The sequence below is a fragment of the Thunnus thynnus genome, chromosome 9 (genome assembly GCF_963924715.1).
Source record: "Thunnus thynnus chromosome 9, fThuThy2.1, whole genome shotgun sequence".
Classification (NCBI taxonomy): domain Eukaryota; kingdom Metazoa; phylum Chordata; class Actinopteri; order Scombriformes; family Scombridae; genus Thunnus; species Thunnus thynnus.
In genome coordinates, this window is record NC_089525.1 from 9668940 (window position 1) to 9686296 (window position 17357).

The window sequence follows — 17357 nt, forward strand, 5'->3', positions numbered from 1 at the left end:
TCCATTAAGTGCATAACTGTTTACAGAGCTCTGCACTGAACTGCACATACATAATTTAAACTTGATCCTAAGAGAGTTATTCACTGAGTTTCAAAGTGTGCCACTGCTCTGTGCAGCATATCATATTTGTTGGGCCTCTTGAAGTCACCACAAGCATTTCACGGTTACAAATCACTTCACCTGTCTTTTTCTCAATTAGATGCTCACGGCTCTGAATGCATTCATCCAGTGGAAGGGAAATGAACAACAGTAACAACCACAGCACAAACAATCCCACTCTACTGTCCCTTTTTCCCTCCATACATAATAACAAAACAGTGATCAGAGCTGATAGAATGATCTAGCTGTTCCTGACTGTCTCTCTGAATCGACCGTCTGGGCTCTCAGATAATATTGTAGAGGACTTCCTCCCTTATTTGCTTTACGCCTCTCTGAAACTCTTGAAGGCAAAGAATAGACAATGGTTTTACGGTGAGTACATCCCATATTGTCTCCCCTTGGAGAGCACCTTGTTTTGAAGCCCTGTTGGCTGATAGGCACTTTGCTGGGAAGAATGTAGAGCGAAAAGCTTTGAAAGCTGAATATGGATGAATAATTAATGTATTTGACTTGGGAGAACAATAGTATAGAATAAAAGAGAAACACTAACATGCTGCTAACAGTAAAAAGCTGCTGTGGAAAGAAAAGAGGAAGCAGGAACTGAGGGAGAAACCTCTAGGGTGAGGAAAGGGTATCTGAAGTGCCTCCAGAAGAATCCAGTTCATAGGCTTAGGCCAACGTTTCTTCTGTCTGATGTATGCCCACAGCCCTGTCATGTCCAGTACCCTTTCATTGACACCACCCGTCATGTTCCAAGAGTGTTCATTTAAATGGGATATTATTTAACTAACTAATATCAAAGTGGATATATTAACAGTGGATGTTAGAATATTTTTTTTCATCTGATTGAAATATCAGTGTTTAAATTGGTTAAGTTTGCATTTGTACTACTACCACTTGGGGTGAAGGAAGCTGGATGTTACAACCATTTATCCATTACTTTAATTATTTATGTAGTTTATCGATTAATGTTAGCTCTTTCAATCATTTATCCATTAGGGTACTTTTAGCCATCTGTTTCAACTGTTTTTCCATGAATTTTAACTATCTATTTTAAATATTTAGCCATTTCTTTTAGCTATCTCAGCTGTTTATTCATTATGTTAAGCTACCTATTCTAAACATTTATTCATTACTTTTAGCTAACTGTTTCCAGTTTGATGCACCTGTGGTGGCAACATGTGGTGTTCAGATGTTGTGGATGTCAGTATGTGGATGTAATTTTTTTTAAAATCAAACTGTCTATTTGAGCTCATTAGTTGAGCTACTCTACAATCTTTCCACATATCCTCTGGCAGCTGCAGAAGTACCCCCTGGGGTACAGGTACCGCTGGCTTGAGTTACACAACAGAAATGTATCACAGTTTTTTGCACATTTACATTTACACACTTGTAGACATACTATATGTACACACCCACCCATACAGTACAAACATAAACTCCCAGCCAGGTTATCCTTTTTGCATGGTTTGAAACTCTGGCATGCTAGAGATATGGCATCTTTAAAATCCTTTCTCTTTTCAAATCGGATAAACCTGCTCTGTCTCCCTCACAAACACCCACAAGCACACACACACACACACACACACACACAAGCACACACATACACACAATTGGCTCGATATAACCCCTGATAGTGGTGCACACACAGACACACAGGCATTCACACACACACAAACCCTATAACATCTGTCTAATCTTCTGTCAAACATGGTGTATAGAGCTCACACTGCCATCAAGGCTCAGGGCCAGGGACGATGTCGAGGCCACACCAGGCCCCGGGCTTTTAGTCCAGCTCAGGAAGTGAGCGAACCGCTGCATCCTCCAAACAGACTTCCAGTAATCCTCTGAAACATGAAATCCTTGACATTTTGGCCAAGTTCCCATTTACAAATTTAATCTCACCTGGTGAAATTTAAATGAGGATTTGATAGATCTGACTGCAACCTGAGTATATGCAGATTTTGTGTGTGGTGTGCGTCTGTGTGTGCGTGTGTAAGGGAGTAGGGGAGGTCAGTGCAATTTGCAGCAAACAAACCAAGTGAGGCATTTTGCATCAAGTCCTGTCTTTTCTCTTGATACATGTTCTTTGTGTGTATGTGTGTGTTTTGTGCAGGTATATAAAAGAGGTGTTAATCACCACTTCTCACCTGTGTCTGGTGTCCCGGTTCCTGATAATAAGCCATAAAGGAACATTTAAAAAGGAGAAAAGAGAAAGTAAAAACAATCATTTATGATGCTAACGAGAGTCATTCAGAATTTCATAGGCTACAATGAGTCAATTCTCTCCTCATAAAGTGAGATTAGGGTTGATTTAGATGGCTGTATTGTTTCACATTAAATATTAACCTAAACAGGAAGCTTTTTGGCATTTCCTCCCAGAGGACAAGGAAGTATCAAATACAGACACTATGAAACCTCCGTCTGAACCAGAAATATTAGTCAGAGATACAATAATAACAGAGAATGAGAGAGTAAAGTTACATAAGGAGAACACTTTACAGGACAAATGACTGTGCAATCCCGTTGAGATTCTACACTTGAGAAAATACAGAAATAGAGTATGTAGTGCCTGCAGCGCAGTAGGAGATATCATCGTCATAATCCACAGAAAAAAATATCTGTTTCACAGCCAAGACTTTCAGCTTCTCTCACATCCTAAAGAGGTAGATTAGAGTCTGTGATGTCTGAACCTCACACACTCTGCTTTTGCATGAACACAAACTTCAGAATGTATTCTGTTGAGATCAAACAGATCACAACTGCAGATGCCAACCAGAGCTAATGCCATACTAACTCATATCAGACGACCTAATTTTATTCTAATTGTGCTCAAGTCAATCCAATGCTCAAAATCCCAGTGCTTCCCGCTTTGGGAGATCCCTACCAAGATGAGACTAGTGTTATCACATGCTTACAGTACAGTACTCAACAAGACCGTGACACTCACTTGAGTTCCAGTATTGTTCTGGTGTATCCATCAGGATGGACCCTGCGGATGAAGTTGAAGTCCCCGACATAGAGAGAGCCATCAGGGCCGCTGGCCAGCGCCACAGGGGCAAACAGCATCATATCCCGGGCTGCACCACTGCAGCTTGGACCACAGGGGACGCTCCGGTAGAAACCATTGCCCATTACAGTGGAGATGACAGGGGGCTGCTGGGAGAGGAAGACATTTTCCCCATTTCCCTTGTGAAGGATTCCTGGGGACAGATGAATGCATACAGATTTAATGCTGGAGCTTTCAAATCCTCATTTCTCTCTGTGTGATAGCCCAGGAGGCAAAATCTCAGTAATTGTTTCCTGAAAAAACAAACAAACTCGTCTGAGCAACAAGTCGTTAAACCCAAACCTGCAAAAGTGCAGGCTCATTCACAGTTAGTGCGTTCACGACAAATTATTTTTCTTAGAGATATAATGATTTTAGATAAGAACATCTAGATAACCGAGAATCCCTTAGGATCCACTGTTGCAATTACAACAATTTATCTTCACAATAAATACCTATATATGATACAGTACATAACAAAATACAAAATAGAGAACCTCTAAAACACAACCCTAGAAAATAAAGATTAAATTAAAACTTTCTCAGTGTTAAAAGACCAATGGAACCAGAAACATGACATTAATCCTTGATGTTATATGGGGATTTGTTATTTGAACAGTGAAATGTATTACCTGTAATTGCATCATAGGTAGCCTACAGACTGTATTTACGGTATGTGGATTGAAACAATCAATGGATTGTGAATAGAGATATGATTAGAAGTTAAATTATCTAAATAAAATTGTCTACCTACTCTTCTCAATAATTTGGCCATGTAATTAAATCTGCTTAATCGTATCACTCACAGTCTAAATGCACTCACTCATAATATCTAATTATACGGTATATATTACAGTGAAAGAGTGTCAGGAAACATTGATGTGTGATGTGGAACAAAATAAGTGTCAAATACATAATGTGTGGGAACACACATTAAATGAGACTTATGTCCATGAATCTCATGTAATTGCAATCACATGATCAGCCAGTTATATGGATGCCGATCATGGTTTCAACTCTCTACTCATGTTGCTTTTATTTAAAAAAAAGAAAAAAAGAAAAAGAAGTGCACTGTTATTCAAGATAACTTTATCCGGGATTAACAAATCAATCCTCAAACTGCCTTCAAAGAACATTTAATTACATTTGAAGAACAGGGCCCAGTTCAGTTTAATTCAATTCAGTTTTTGCGTCTGAAGAAGTGTGGCAGCCTGCTTGGATGTGCCAAAAAAAAAAACAACCTCTTATGTACTCACCACTGCGTATGTTGAGGGCATGGTGTTTGTCCAGAGACCAACCGCCCAAGTTAGAGGGCACCAGTTCAAAACCCTGCATCAGAGCGGTCCTCCTCTCCCACTGAATGACGCCAGGACACGACTCGTACTCGTAGCCAACTGATACTGAAACGCAAACATATACACACGTATGAGGGCTTGATCTTAAGCACATTAATAACTATGCGCCGTAGACCCGCTGTGTCTAACACTATGTGCAGAAAAATAATTGTAGGTGCTGGCATTTGTGCAGAACTTGACAGCAAGGCTTTACGCACAAGCACACATACACATTCCCTATCTCTCTCAAAACTACATTGTATCGAGTGGTGAGACAGATGAAAGGCCTGTAGCGAGACCTCATCAGTGTCTGCGTTTGAGAGAGATCAGTAAGAAGTGGAGGCGTAATCAGGAGGTGCCCGTCTTCATGAAGGAGCCCTAGAATTAGCTGCTTGGCCTCTTAGTTGTAATGATACGCTGTGAAGCTTCCCACTACAACTAACAACTATCAACAGCTTTTTTTGGCTTGGCGGGATTAAATATGCTTCAACAGCAATTTACCACTTCAGACTTGGAATACGTTTAAAGGCAGCAGGTGACAACGCCGTAGATGCTCTCAGGCACACAAACACACACAAAAACATACAGACATACGTACTTGACATTCTGCGACACACAGTCTCACACACGTAGAAAGAAATGCCTGCATCAAGTCATCAGCCTCTTTTGAGAAGTGGAAAGTAATTTCCTCTTATATTTACCACTTAAGTATTGTACTTAAGTACAGTTTAAGATAGTTAAGTATTTCCATTGTATGCTTCTTTATACTTGTACTCTCTTACACTGAATTGGCAGGTGCTGGTTATTTAAAGATTTTATACTCAGATGATTAGCTTATAAGATACTGTTCTCTATGATGCAGCAGTATGGATGAGATAACCTAATACTAGTAGCATTAATAGTTAAAATGAGTTCTACCTCATGTAGCCACAAAACTACAATGCTCTTCCTATAATACTACAATAATACAGTAAAAAGCAATATACAACTCTGAAGGGAGTATTTCTGTATAATTAGTAGTTTTGCTATTGATGCTTTATATTTTGCAGATAATACTTCTGTACTTTGGTAAAAAAAATGAAAGCAGGAGTTCTACAAGTTTAGTATTTTTTATTCTATTTTTACTGTGAAATTGCTGCTCTTAATTTAAGTAGTATTAGTTGATTTTTTTTGTCTAAGTTGAGGTATAGGGCGTGTTAGCATTAGTCAGTTGCCTATTTACATATCCACCATACACAGAGCAACATTAGTACTCATTTTAAGTTGTGTTTCTGGCTACACAACAAATCTTAGTTCCATTGTCACTCCGCGTTTAGCTATTTTATTCTATCTGTATATCTCACTCTTTAGCTGCTAAGTGCTCCACAATGTTCACCAGCAAGTTGCTAACTTTGTGTGTCTGTGTTTGGTGCCAGATAAGTAGTGTACAGTTTCAGTTCATCCGTTTATTAGAGCTTTTCCTGGAAATGAGGTTGATGGTAACCAAAACAATGAGCTGAAAGACACTAAAATGTAAAGCTGAAGAGAACTGCAGAGTTGGCTGATAATTTTCTGTGGGTTCATCACTATGAGTGATCCCTTTCAAATTATCTATTTTTTTTAAATTGAGTGGTGCAGCTTTAAGTTAAGGATTTATTCATTTCATATACACAGTTTTAGACCTTAGTTTTACTGTAAGTGATTAATGGAAAAGGCTTTCATTAAAATACATTTTCACTTTAACTGTGAGGTCATTACATTCTTTTTTAATTAACCAAAATATGTTTTTAATATTTTCACTATTTTTGTTTTTATGTTAAATGTATGAAATAAAAAACCCTCTCCATTATATTGTATAATTAAAGCAGCAGGAGATGACAACAGTTAACTCAGTCACATTTTAAATGATATACCAGGGCTTAAATGTAGATAATGATATACTGTACAGTAAAGACAGCTTGACTTGTCTGACGCAAATATGGTAAAGCAGTAGCTGTCGCTGTCAATCACCGTTGGCACTGATCTCTGTAACTTGCTTCATTGTAAACCAACATGCCAGTGAATTGATGGGTGCTCAAAGGGAGCTGCAAAGGAAAGTCAGCATAAGGACCAGTAGAGGTAGTGGAATACCTAAGTAGGGGCGTTCACATTATGCTCAAACTCAAGATATTCCCCTTTAATGCAGAGAAACTCTCAGCAGACATACAGGGCCAACTTAAAGGTATACTATGCAGGATTTGTCAGTTGGTGTTTGTAAACACAGCATTCAAAGTTGGCTCCTCCTCCCCAGCTCAACGACTTCAGAGCGAGAGAGAGAGAGAGAGAGAGAGAGAGAGAGAGAGAGAGAGAGAGAGAGAGAGAGAGAGAGCAGCAGTGGTCAAGCAAGCTAGAGTGAATGAAGAGGGTGAGCAGTGCTGGCAAGAACAAAGCTGTAAATAAGATAAATAAAACATTATTTTCTGATTGTTTCATGTCAGTTATGTTCTACAGCACAAACAAACATGCCCACACCTCTGCACAACCCTGCGGGAAGGTGCTGCATTGCCGGATTTTGTGTGAATGCAGAGCTTCATCCTGTCCGCTGTGGCCTCTCTGCTCTGTGTGTGTGTAGCTCAGCCCCGCCCTCGGTCAAGCAGACACACAGACCTGCAGCTCTTTATACGTCCATGACACAGAGACAGAGAGCAGAGCGGAGCAGAGGAGAGAGACGGAGACAGCGATGTAACCTGGTCACTACTCTATGAGTCCCAACCTCACACTTGCACGCTGTTATTGGCTGGAGGCTACATACCCACTACCCAAAGGTTGTCCTGAACACAGCAAAATAAAAATAAGAAAATACAGGCAGAGGACAGGGTCTCTGTAGATAAATACTGCACCACGCACTTCTAGAGGATGATAAGTGATGATTATTATTACTATAATAATTTGCTGATTATTTTTGTGTGAGTCTATATGTTTTTTTGGGGAAATCCTGCATAGTATACCTTTAAATCTCAAACTCAATGGTACAATCAATAAAGTGATTGTGGAGGGAAATTAATGGATAATTTGGGATACTGGGGATTCTGAAAAAGAAAAAGAAACCTTATAGTGTTGAACAAAAGTTCTTAGTCTGGGAACTATCTCTGAAGTTCATTCAAAGGGTTAATTTATTTCAATTTTGGGTGTCTTAGGCTCTGATAGGCTTGTGATCTTGTGTTTTTGAAGGACAGAAACAGAACTGAGAGCGTTCTGTCTAAACCTATATAGAAGTAATGCTAGGCTAGAGAGAGCTTTCTGTGCAATTTCTGACCCTTCAACTCACATTGCACCCCCCTTGAAGAACTTGTTTGATGACCTGGAAACTAATTCATGCTGATGAAATGCATCAAAAGTTGCCATAAATACATGGCCATCAATAAGGACATTGTCCCATTTTTTAAAAATGCTACAATGAAACTGACTTTATTTGAGGAACAAGGTTTTTTCCAGGACAAAACGGACAAAGCAATCTCAAAGGGAAAGTGTCAGTGTTTTGCGAACTGCTTCACAACCGAATATTACTGTAGCTATATTACAAGCAATGACACACACAACAGCACACTATACACACTCTCTCACAAACAATACCCATGCACACTATACTACATGACTGCACACTCAATATCTCACAGGTGAAAGCTTTCATTCCCCTCTGCTGAAGCCTCAGGCAATGTGTTCACACCAGCAAACAGAGCATGATCTCCCTCTCTCTCAACCTCTCTGGCAATGTGTGAACACATGGAGTGTGTGTGTACACACATGGAGAGTGTGGTGTATGTGTGCCTGTGTCTGTGCGCGTCTGTGTCGTTGCGCCAACAAAGCGCCAGGAACTATAGAGAGGGAAGGATCAGGGGAAAACATGGGTAGAGAAGAGAGAACAAGGGAGGGCAGAGGAAGACAGGAGAGAGGTAACAGGGGAGATCAGAGAGAATGGAGGAAATAACAAGCAGGGAAGAGAAGAAAAGGGGGTTCAGGAGAGGACAGGAACACAGGAAACACTGTGAGGGTAGAGGAAGATAGGAGGCGAGGGACAGGGGGTAAGAGGGACAGGAGGTGGTTCTTGCAAAGCAGGGTAAATAAAAAAAAAACAGGATGATTTGAGTTGAGAAAATGTGAAAGATCAAGAGAGAGCTGGAACAGATGAAATGCAGCTCAACAGATAAGGAGAGGAGGGGATGGATCAGGAGGAGAGAGGAGGAGGCCTCGGGAAGGGGAGATGCAATCTTTGTACGAGACCGTACACTCGAGTGGACAAAGCTTCTGGTATGGCTGAGATATCTCAGCGTTTATGGAAAGACCTGAGCCTCTCTCTTGCAGCTCCACAGTTTGTCTACAATCTTCCACAAAGAAAACAGATAGTGGAAAAATTATCTCACAAAATACCAATAGAAAGTTCAAAGCTTTAAGCCTCAATGGCATCTTTACAATGGCTGTTTTTGCTATAATGAACCACAAGTGCAATGACATAAAATATTGCACTTACACACAGTATAACAGCAGTTACACATCCAGTATATCCTCTTTATAGAGGTAAGAGAAGACATGGGGGGAAAGAGATAATGGGCCACAGTCATGAAAACTTCCCATCCACAGATTTGTATATTAACTTGAGTATATGAACATATTTTCTCCACGGAGACGGTTCTGTCCAGAAGTGTTTCCTCGGTGCCACTGCAGATGATATCTTTACTGCCAGTTAGTCTACAATATATTTGTAGAGCTTTCCATCTTTCCACTCCTCCTTCTCAAAGCACCTCTGGTCTTGCCACCCTCTCAACTATCGGTGCTGAAGGTATTGGAAAGTTTAAACTGCTCATTGTCCACCTGTTAGCTCAATTCACTCGGCTGCATTTTTTTTCTTTTTAATTTCCTGGCAAATGACATTTCAACTGTAATGAAAACTTCTTTTCAGTTTGCCAAAGCTATAGTTGTCAAACAATTATGAAAGAAACTAAACCTGGATGCCTCCATAATCATTAATTATAAGGCAATCTTCCAATCCTCAGCAGGAGACTGTCCATTAACAATTGGTAGATTACCTGCATAATGGTTAATCAGTTACAAGATGTCCTCTAATCAGGCTTTTGTGCAAACCACAGAACTAAAACAGCCACTCAAAGACTCAAAGATGGTTAACAGTGATGATGTATTGTTGGATTTGAGGACAACGTTCGATGACATTGGTCAAAACATCTTAATTTAAAAGGTTTGAGAAGTGGGTAGCCCTATTTTAGTTAGCTTGTATCCTGCCCGAAGGAAAGACATATTTCTGTATCTCTCAGGTAATGCTATGCTAATGAGATTAAGTTGTATATATCAATGTCCACTGGAAACATGCGCCCTGTTTAAAGGAGCTGTTATTATATTTTGGGAAGTACACTTATACATTTTCTTGCAGAGAGTTAGATTAGAAGATCACTCTCATGTCTGTGTATGAACTACGGAGCCAGGAGGAGATTAGTTTATTTTAGCATAAAGACTGGACGTAGCTCTGTCTAAAGTTCCCAAATTTGCCTACGATCACCTCTAAAGCTCTCTTGTTGAATGTTGAATCTCATTTGTTTCATCCGTGCACCAGTGCTCGACCACAGTGCATTCTTGGAGTCTCTGCTAGTTTCCTGGCAACCTTGCTGTGTTACAGCACATACGTAACTTCTTGTAAAACCACAACTTGCCATTTCAACATTTATGTTTGTGTTTTGGATTACACAAACTAGATGCAATATCTTAATTAGTGAACCATAGAGGTGTTTCTAGAGTAGATGTATTTTCAAACTTTGGACAGAGCTAGGCTAGCTCTTTTCCCCAGTATTTCCAGTCTTACGCTAAGCTAAACTAATAACCTCCTGACTCAGGCTCCATGCTAAACACACAGACATGGCAATGGTATAGAGTTTACTTTTGGCAAGAAAGCAAAAAGTATATTTTTCAAAATGTCAAGCTTTGCATTTAAGTCACTGAGGGGCCGTTAGGAACGTTATTCAGAACAACCATGCATATACATATACTTTTCCTCTCACATACACATATGAAACCAAAGTTATTCACGTACTATACTGAAAACCACACACACACATACAAGTGAAATGCTTTTACATACACAACTGAAACATTCTGATACAAACAACGATTACATACACAACTGAAACGCTGTCAGAAAAACTATTGAAAGCTTTCACACATATTAGTGAAATGTGCTCATATACGCAGCTGAAATTTTTCTTTTCCCATACACATATGAAACCAAAATCATTCACACACCATACTGAAAACCACACACACACATACAAGTGGAATGCTTTTACATACATAACTGAAACAATCTGACACAAACAACTGAAAAATGATACGATTACAAACACAACTGAAACGCTCTCATAAAAACTACTGAAAAGCTTTGACACATACTAGTAAAATGTGCTCATATACACATTTAAAATGCTCTCGGTTAGTATTGAAAAAATATCATTTTGTATGATGGCGTTTCAGTTAAAACAGATTGCGTTTCAGTTGAACCTTTAGCGACACTGATGTCTGCTCAATAGCCTGCAAATAGCCTAATAGAAGCAGTGGCATTACTTAACAATTTTTATGTTACTCATTTTGTTTGTCTGCTTTACCGCTGTGTTACCACGGTGCTGTCGCAGCAGTAAAAGAAGGGGCTGCATTAGATAATTGTAGATGATAGGTGGCAGCAGAGTCCTTGAATCCTACTGACAGGATTTTAGAATAATACCCCCTCCGACCACAATGTTGTTGCAGAGTGGCGCTGTCTGTATTTCCATTTGATAAATCCACCGGAAGTGAAGCAACTACAGAAGAAACTGACTGCAGAGAGCTAATTTTCTTGTAGCTTACCAACGCACATATTGTAGTTTGTTTGGAAATGCTCCTGTTACATTTTAAATGTTATTATGGGTTCATAAAGACCGTTTTGTGTATAAATCTAGTGATTGTTTTAAGTTAAATAGTGTAATGCTAACTCTGCTAGCTTCGCTATTTCTCTATTGGATTTCCCATAAGTAATGCCACTGCTTCTATTAGGGTACTTGCAGGCTGTTGAGCAGACAACAGTGTTGCTCACAAATGAACTTGTGCTCTTTTTCTCAGCCACCTTCCGGTTCACCTGAAATGCCTTCTGTTTTAACTGAAATCCTCTCATACAATATGCTGAAATGCCATCATACAAAATTATATTTTTTCAATAATAAATGTGAACGCTAACTGTGTACATGAGAACATTTTACTAGTATGTGTAAAAGCTTTTCAATAGTTTTTATGAGAGCATTGCAGTTGTGTGTATAAGCGTATCATTTTTCAGTTATTTATGTGAGAGTGTTTAAGTAGTGTATGTAAGAGCATTTCACTTGTATGTGTGTGTGGTTTGCAGTATAGCATGTAAATGATTTTGGTTTCATATGTATATGTGAGAGGAAAAGTACATGTATATGCATGGTAATTCTGAATAACGTCCCTAACGGCCCCTCATAGGTTCACATTTTCACATTTTTAATGTCTTGTAAATCAAGCACATTAGCAGCATAACTAAACCTGCCTTTAATCAGTTAAAAAGCATATCTGAATTACAATAAGAGGCTCTTTTGTCACAATCAGAGTTAGAAAAATACACAGACCGCTTCTAGAGGAAACTATCATTATAATTGTCAAATGACAGCACTACAATAAAATGACTGCATTATTAAACTCACAAGAGGACTATAAGAGGACTATAATCAATATTAATATCATTATCATTGATCTTGTTTGTTCTTCTGTTTCCAGTGGTAGATGATTTTCCCAAGACACTGAGCTTATGCATTTACTATATGAAAGATTAGTTTGATGTTTACTGATGCTAATGGCAGATTGCCTCTATTTATTCTAACCTTGTATCATTTCTGATTCACCAAGATTCCTTATTTCAGATATATTGTACATAAGAAAACATTTTATTTTCTACCTACCAGTTGCATGAGTGAGGCCCCAGACCTCCTGGCCATAAACATCAGTCTTGTTCCAGACCAGCCTGTGTACCAGGCCAGGTCCAGCAGGATACCAGCGCTGGTACAACCTTCCCTGGACTGATGCACGGACATGAACCTTCGATAGACCGCCCAGTGGGGAGACGGGGGAGGACGGGGAGGGAGGTGTGAGGAGGATTCGCAGCAGAGAGAGGTAACCTGCTGCACGGGTGCTCAAATAGTTCAGCTTCACAAAGGCTCCTGGGATTGAAACTTCTTCCTGCACTGCCTAGGGAGAACAAGATGGAGAGCAGAGTGATAAATACAGGTGACGTAAAGAGGATAAATGAGAAATTATACAGAAAGGATAATATAAGAAAGAGAGTAATAATGAGCTAGTGTAGTAAGTGCTATTGTCAGGTACAGGAAGAACAACTCACATGTTACATGTACTTGAGTATTTTTTAAAATAAATTGTACTTCTAAGAGTAGTTATTTTGCAGAATACTTTTTACTTTTACATTGTGATGAAATATATGTAATTCTGCTCTGTTACAGAGTGCTACTTTTACTGATACATTTAGCTATAAATAATTTCCATATCCAGCTGAGCTCACACGCACGACAGCGACTGTATCGATAATTAGATTGTATCACACTGTATTACAACACAGATCAGCTTGTCTGATCTCACAATTGCTCTCTCTGACCCAAACAGCTGATCTGCGGCGTAATACAGTGCACAGCTTGCGTAGGTAAATAGAAGTACTACAGTTGAAAAAATGTAGTACCAAAGGAAAGGGCTGTCTGACAGACAGCAGTACATTACCTAGCTTCAGTGCCGGTAGGCTACTCCTGCTTGCTTCTCCAAACTGGGGGCATGCCAACCCCCATCTACTGCAGGTAATACACTGACTATGGATGAGTACCTCATACAACCCCACTTCAAAAAATCTGAACTTTCCCAACAATATATGTCACTTCACATTTGTTATTACCTGTTGAGGATGTGTTGTAATATATTCATGTAATATTGTTATTGGTTTTAAATGATGTATGTTTTGAAAACAAGTGAAAAAGCCAATTACTCACAAGATAGTTTGGAAGATACACTGACGTAATAAATTGCATCTAATAAAGTTCCTCACTGCTTAAGTAGTTTTTTTACAAGAAACTTTTTAATTTTACTCAAGTCTTTTATGAGTACTTTTACTTGAGTACCGTTTTTGTTTACTCTACCTACCACTGTTCACAATGTAAGGTGTATTAGCCATGTTACAATAATCAATCATCATCATGATATGAGGTTTGCACTGATATCTGTCTGTACCATCATGATTCCATTAAAAATGTAGAAGAAAATATGCTGTATCTTAAAAACAAAGTCAAACTCATCTATTTGATAAACATTTGACAAGCTGCTGCAGCAAATGTTTATTCATCAATTCTAATATTTCTTGTGCTTTTATTTCCATACCATTTTATATCAGTGATTACCTAAAATCAAATGATCTATTAGACGCCTGCAGAAACATTTTCATCAAAAGTCCTCAGGCTTTGATTCCATTTATTAAAACAGGTGAACATAGTGGGTCTCACTAAGCTCATGGTGAACACTGTGAACTGTTCTTTCTATTTTTTGCTTGTTGCCTGTTTGTCCTGAGGTGTTATTTGTCATGAGGATAAAATGTTACATCATTTTTAAAGATTTGTTCATCCCAAACACATTAGATTTTTTTTAAATGAGCTTGAACTTTGAAGTGCAGACAGTGTGTTGTGGATATAAATATGCTACAAAAGGATCATGTGACCACAGCAAATATTAGATATGACATATCCTTCAGTCTATTACGTATCTGGGTAACAAGAAAATATCTTTCAGTCTTTGCACCAAGAAGTTTAGTTCAAACTGAAGTAATGTCAGGGTGAGGTTTTGGTCACTGGAGGGTAAATACTGTATGTAATCACCAGCCTGACCTCCACGTCTGACTTTCAGCCACCTAATTTGTTTTTGTGGAAGGGAATATATGGGACGGAGCATCAATTTGCATTTTGTTCATTTCTTATTTGCATGATGCAAATATGAACTGAGCTAAATTTGCAAAATCCTGTGAGACCAGGTTGGTTTGTTGCTGAGCTGTAACAAATTGCTTCATTCTTACAGACCTGCACACACTGAGCAGTGTTTCGTTACATTTCATACAGGTTTTTTGTGTGGTTTTGTACCTGTAACTCAGGTACAGCTGGACCCTTCTCTACACATGCTCTCATGAATCTGGGAAGCGGGTAGGGCAGGACCAGCGGGTAAGGACTCAAAACACTCCTGATGTCACATTTAGGAGGCTGCGCTTCCTCCCTTGACATGGTAACCTGATCCAGAACCAGGAAGTTGTTGTTAGGCGTCCAGATGGTGCGTGTTTGTGGCAGGAAAGGTGGACGCTGGAACATCAGGGTCATAGACATCGCGCCCAATGTCACCAGATCAAAACTAGAGTTAAATGAAAGTAAAAAGGGATAAGATTGCAGAAAGAGGGGGGGAAAGAGAGGCATGTGTTTTGTGCGAGTGTTTCTGTACCTTCCATCCTGCCTGCTGATAGTGTATCCATACTCAGGATGTTGCGGGAAAGTGATGTTGACTCCAACCAGAGGAGAGCCATCCTGCAGCACAACACTACCTCGAATCACTGCTACCCGACTGGCAAAACAAAGGCGGCAAGCAGAAAGAGAAAAAAAGATACAGACACAAAGAGAGGGAGAGATGACAGGTTTACAATGATGGAGAACATAATCATTGTTTGAAGAGAGAGGCATATTATGAAGTACTAGCCAAACGACCTTGTGCGTGAAGAAAAAGCAACCACATGTATTCTCCTCAGTACAATTCCCTTCTTTAGTACAGAGAAATCTGCCGGAGATTGCCAGGATACAAGGACCATAAATATAGCTTCACCCAAAGAAAAACCTTTCAACACCCTGTCATACAAAAAAACAAAACTTCTACATCATGTTTATATTACAGTGACAGCGACACCTGCAGCAAATAAGGTTGTGTTGTTCTTTAAACCATCAGTCACATCGCTGCTATTTTGAAATATCCATCTTGATTTTTCAGGTAAAGTGTGAAATACACTGCTTAAATCTGGAATAATCGCTGAACTGGTCAAATGAAGACAGATTTAGAAAGGCACGCACACACATATGTGTTGCACAAACACACGCAGTTTTATTGGTGGAGCCTATCTGTTACACCAGAAAAGGGATAAATGAAGGATGGTGAGGTTTCTCCGGGTGGCTGCATTGCCCCGTTTGTTACTTCTGTCCTGAAAGCTGCCATCGATTTCCCCTCTGAAAAAACTGCCACATAATTAATTTATTTGTTTATTCTACAAGCGAACCAAAGAGGAAAAATGCACTTTGCCATTTTCTGAGGCATCACTTCTTGTTTTCCAAACCTAACTTTCTAGGTCATCATAACACTGGTAAGATGTATTTCCTCTCTTAGATGGCAGTAAGAGGCCACTGAAAAATTTATTGTGACACCTTTACGACTTGTGCAACTGAATGACACATTATGCATTGATATGTAACACACAAATACTCTGCAGTTGATACCGGAGGACAATGTTCTGCCGGGTGACTGCTAATCTCCAGGGGAACACAGATCACTCAGATGTGTGCACAGGCATATGAACACATGAAAAGCCTCATTCATATGCATACACACACACTCTCATTAAGGAGTAATGGACATTTTTAATGCATTTATATACATGTATTTACTTCATTATCCACTACTCATGTCTTTCAACATAGGACAACTCAAGGACAAAGACACACAAAACAAATACATGCAGGGCTTTGCATTCACACGCAGACCCAGACACACAAAGAGTAAACAAACACATACCTGGTATCAAAGGGCACGTCTCCGGGGAGAGTGTGTGTGGCCGCCTTGCCGAGGAGGAAGCGTATGCGGCGGTAGAAGCTGTGAGTGTGTGTGCTGGCAGGTGAGGGGGGTGCGGTGGGGGGCAGCGGGCTCTGCTGCAACAGGGCCAAGGGGTCGGCCGAGCCGTGGCACAGCGGGTCAGAGCCGCAGCTCAGCTGCTCACAGCAGTCTGGGTCCACACAGTCCATCAGGCCGTCTGAAACGGACAGAAATATAAAAAAAGGTTACAAATTGTTACATTTCACTCTTCAAAACAGAATATACACACAGATATAAAAAGCCTTATGTTAGGAGTTGGTTGTTTAGAGGGTACTTAAATTTATACAGTTAATTTAGGCCAGACATGAACATCTTTATTATGCATAGTTAATAAAGGCTTTAATAGATTTAAGTGACTAAGGTGCTGAGAAGACATTTCTATTCTAAAGGCCAAGGTGCTGTATATATCTGCAGTGAAAAGACAGGAAGAAGATACCATAAAACCTCAGAACTGCCAATAAATAATTTTTGCACTGCTGGCCAGTGAGAAACTCTACAAGAGTGATGTAATCTACAACAATGAACTGTACATGTATCATCATTATCACAGGTATCAATCAAATGAGATTCATTAGGGGCTATCAGTGCATTATTATACCATCTATCGCTATAAATCAGACCTCGACTGCCAGCGTTACTTGAATGGGACCTGTAAAATTCCAGTGTAAACAACTGAGCTGCAGATACAAACCGAGGCGGCAGTAAATAGGAGCCCGGCTGGCATTTGTGTTTCCTATTTCAAGCCTGTTTCTGAAAAGGCAGGAAACAGTGCTGACATTTAAATGCATCTGACCACAGACTAGAGAGCTAAAGGCCAACAATATTCTATTGTAACCTCCTCCTACAAAGGTAGCATGGTACAATGGTTGATTACCATAAGATTCACTACTTCAACTTGAAAGAACACTAGTAATTGAATTTCATTG

At 39.6% G+C, this 17357-nt stretch overlaps 1 protein-coding gene across 4 annotated transcripts in view; it reads right to left on the minus strand.

The window, feature by feature from the left end:
• The window catches only part of tenm1 (teneurin transmembrane protein 1), a 185070-nt gene that overhangs the window by 42793 nt on the left and 124920 nt on the right, over positions 1-17357 (minus strand). For 3 of the 4 annotated variants that reach the window (XM_067598739.1, XM_067598738.1, XM_067598742.1), the window contains 7 exons: positions 16354-16588; positions 15022-15141; positions 14673-14934; positions 12450-12735; positions 4405-4548; positions 3050-3302; positions 2250-2270 (listed from right to left, as the gene is read on the minus strand). In XM_067598739.1, coding sequence (XP_067454840.1) covers positions 2250-2270; positions 3050-3302; positions 4405-4548; positions 12450-12735; positions 14673-14934; positions 15022-15141; positions 16354-16588 — 1321 coding nt within the window. The remainder of the gene's footprint in view (positions 1-2249; positions 2271-3049; positions 3303-4404; positions 4549-12449; positions 12736-14672; positions 14935-15021; positions 15142-16353; positions 16589-17357) is intronic. The other variant, XM_067598741.1, reaches the window with a different exon arrangement.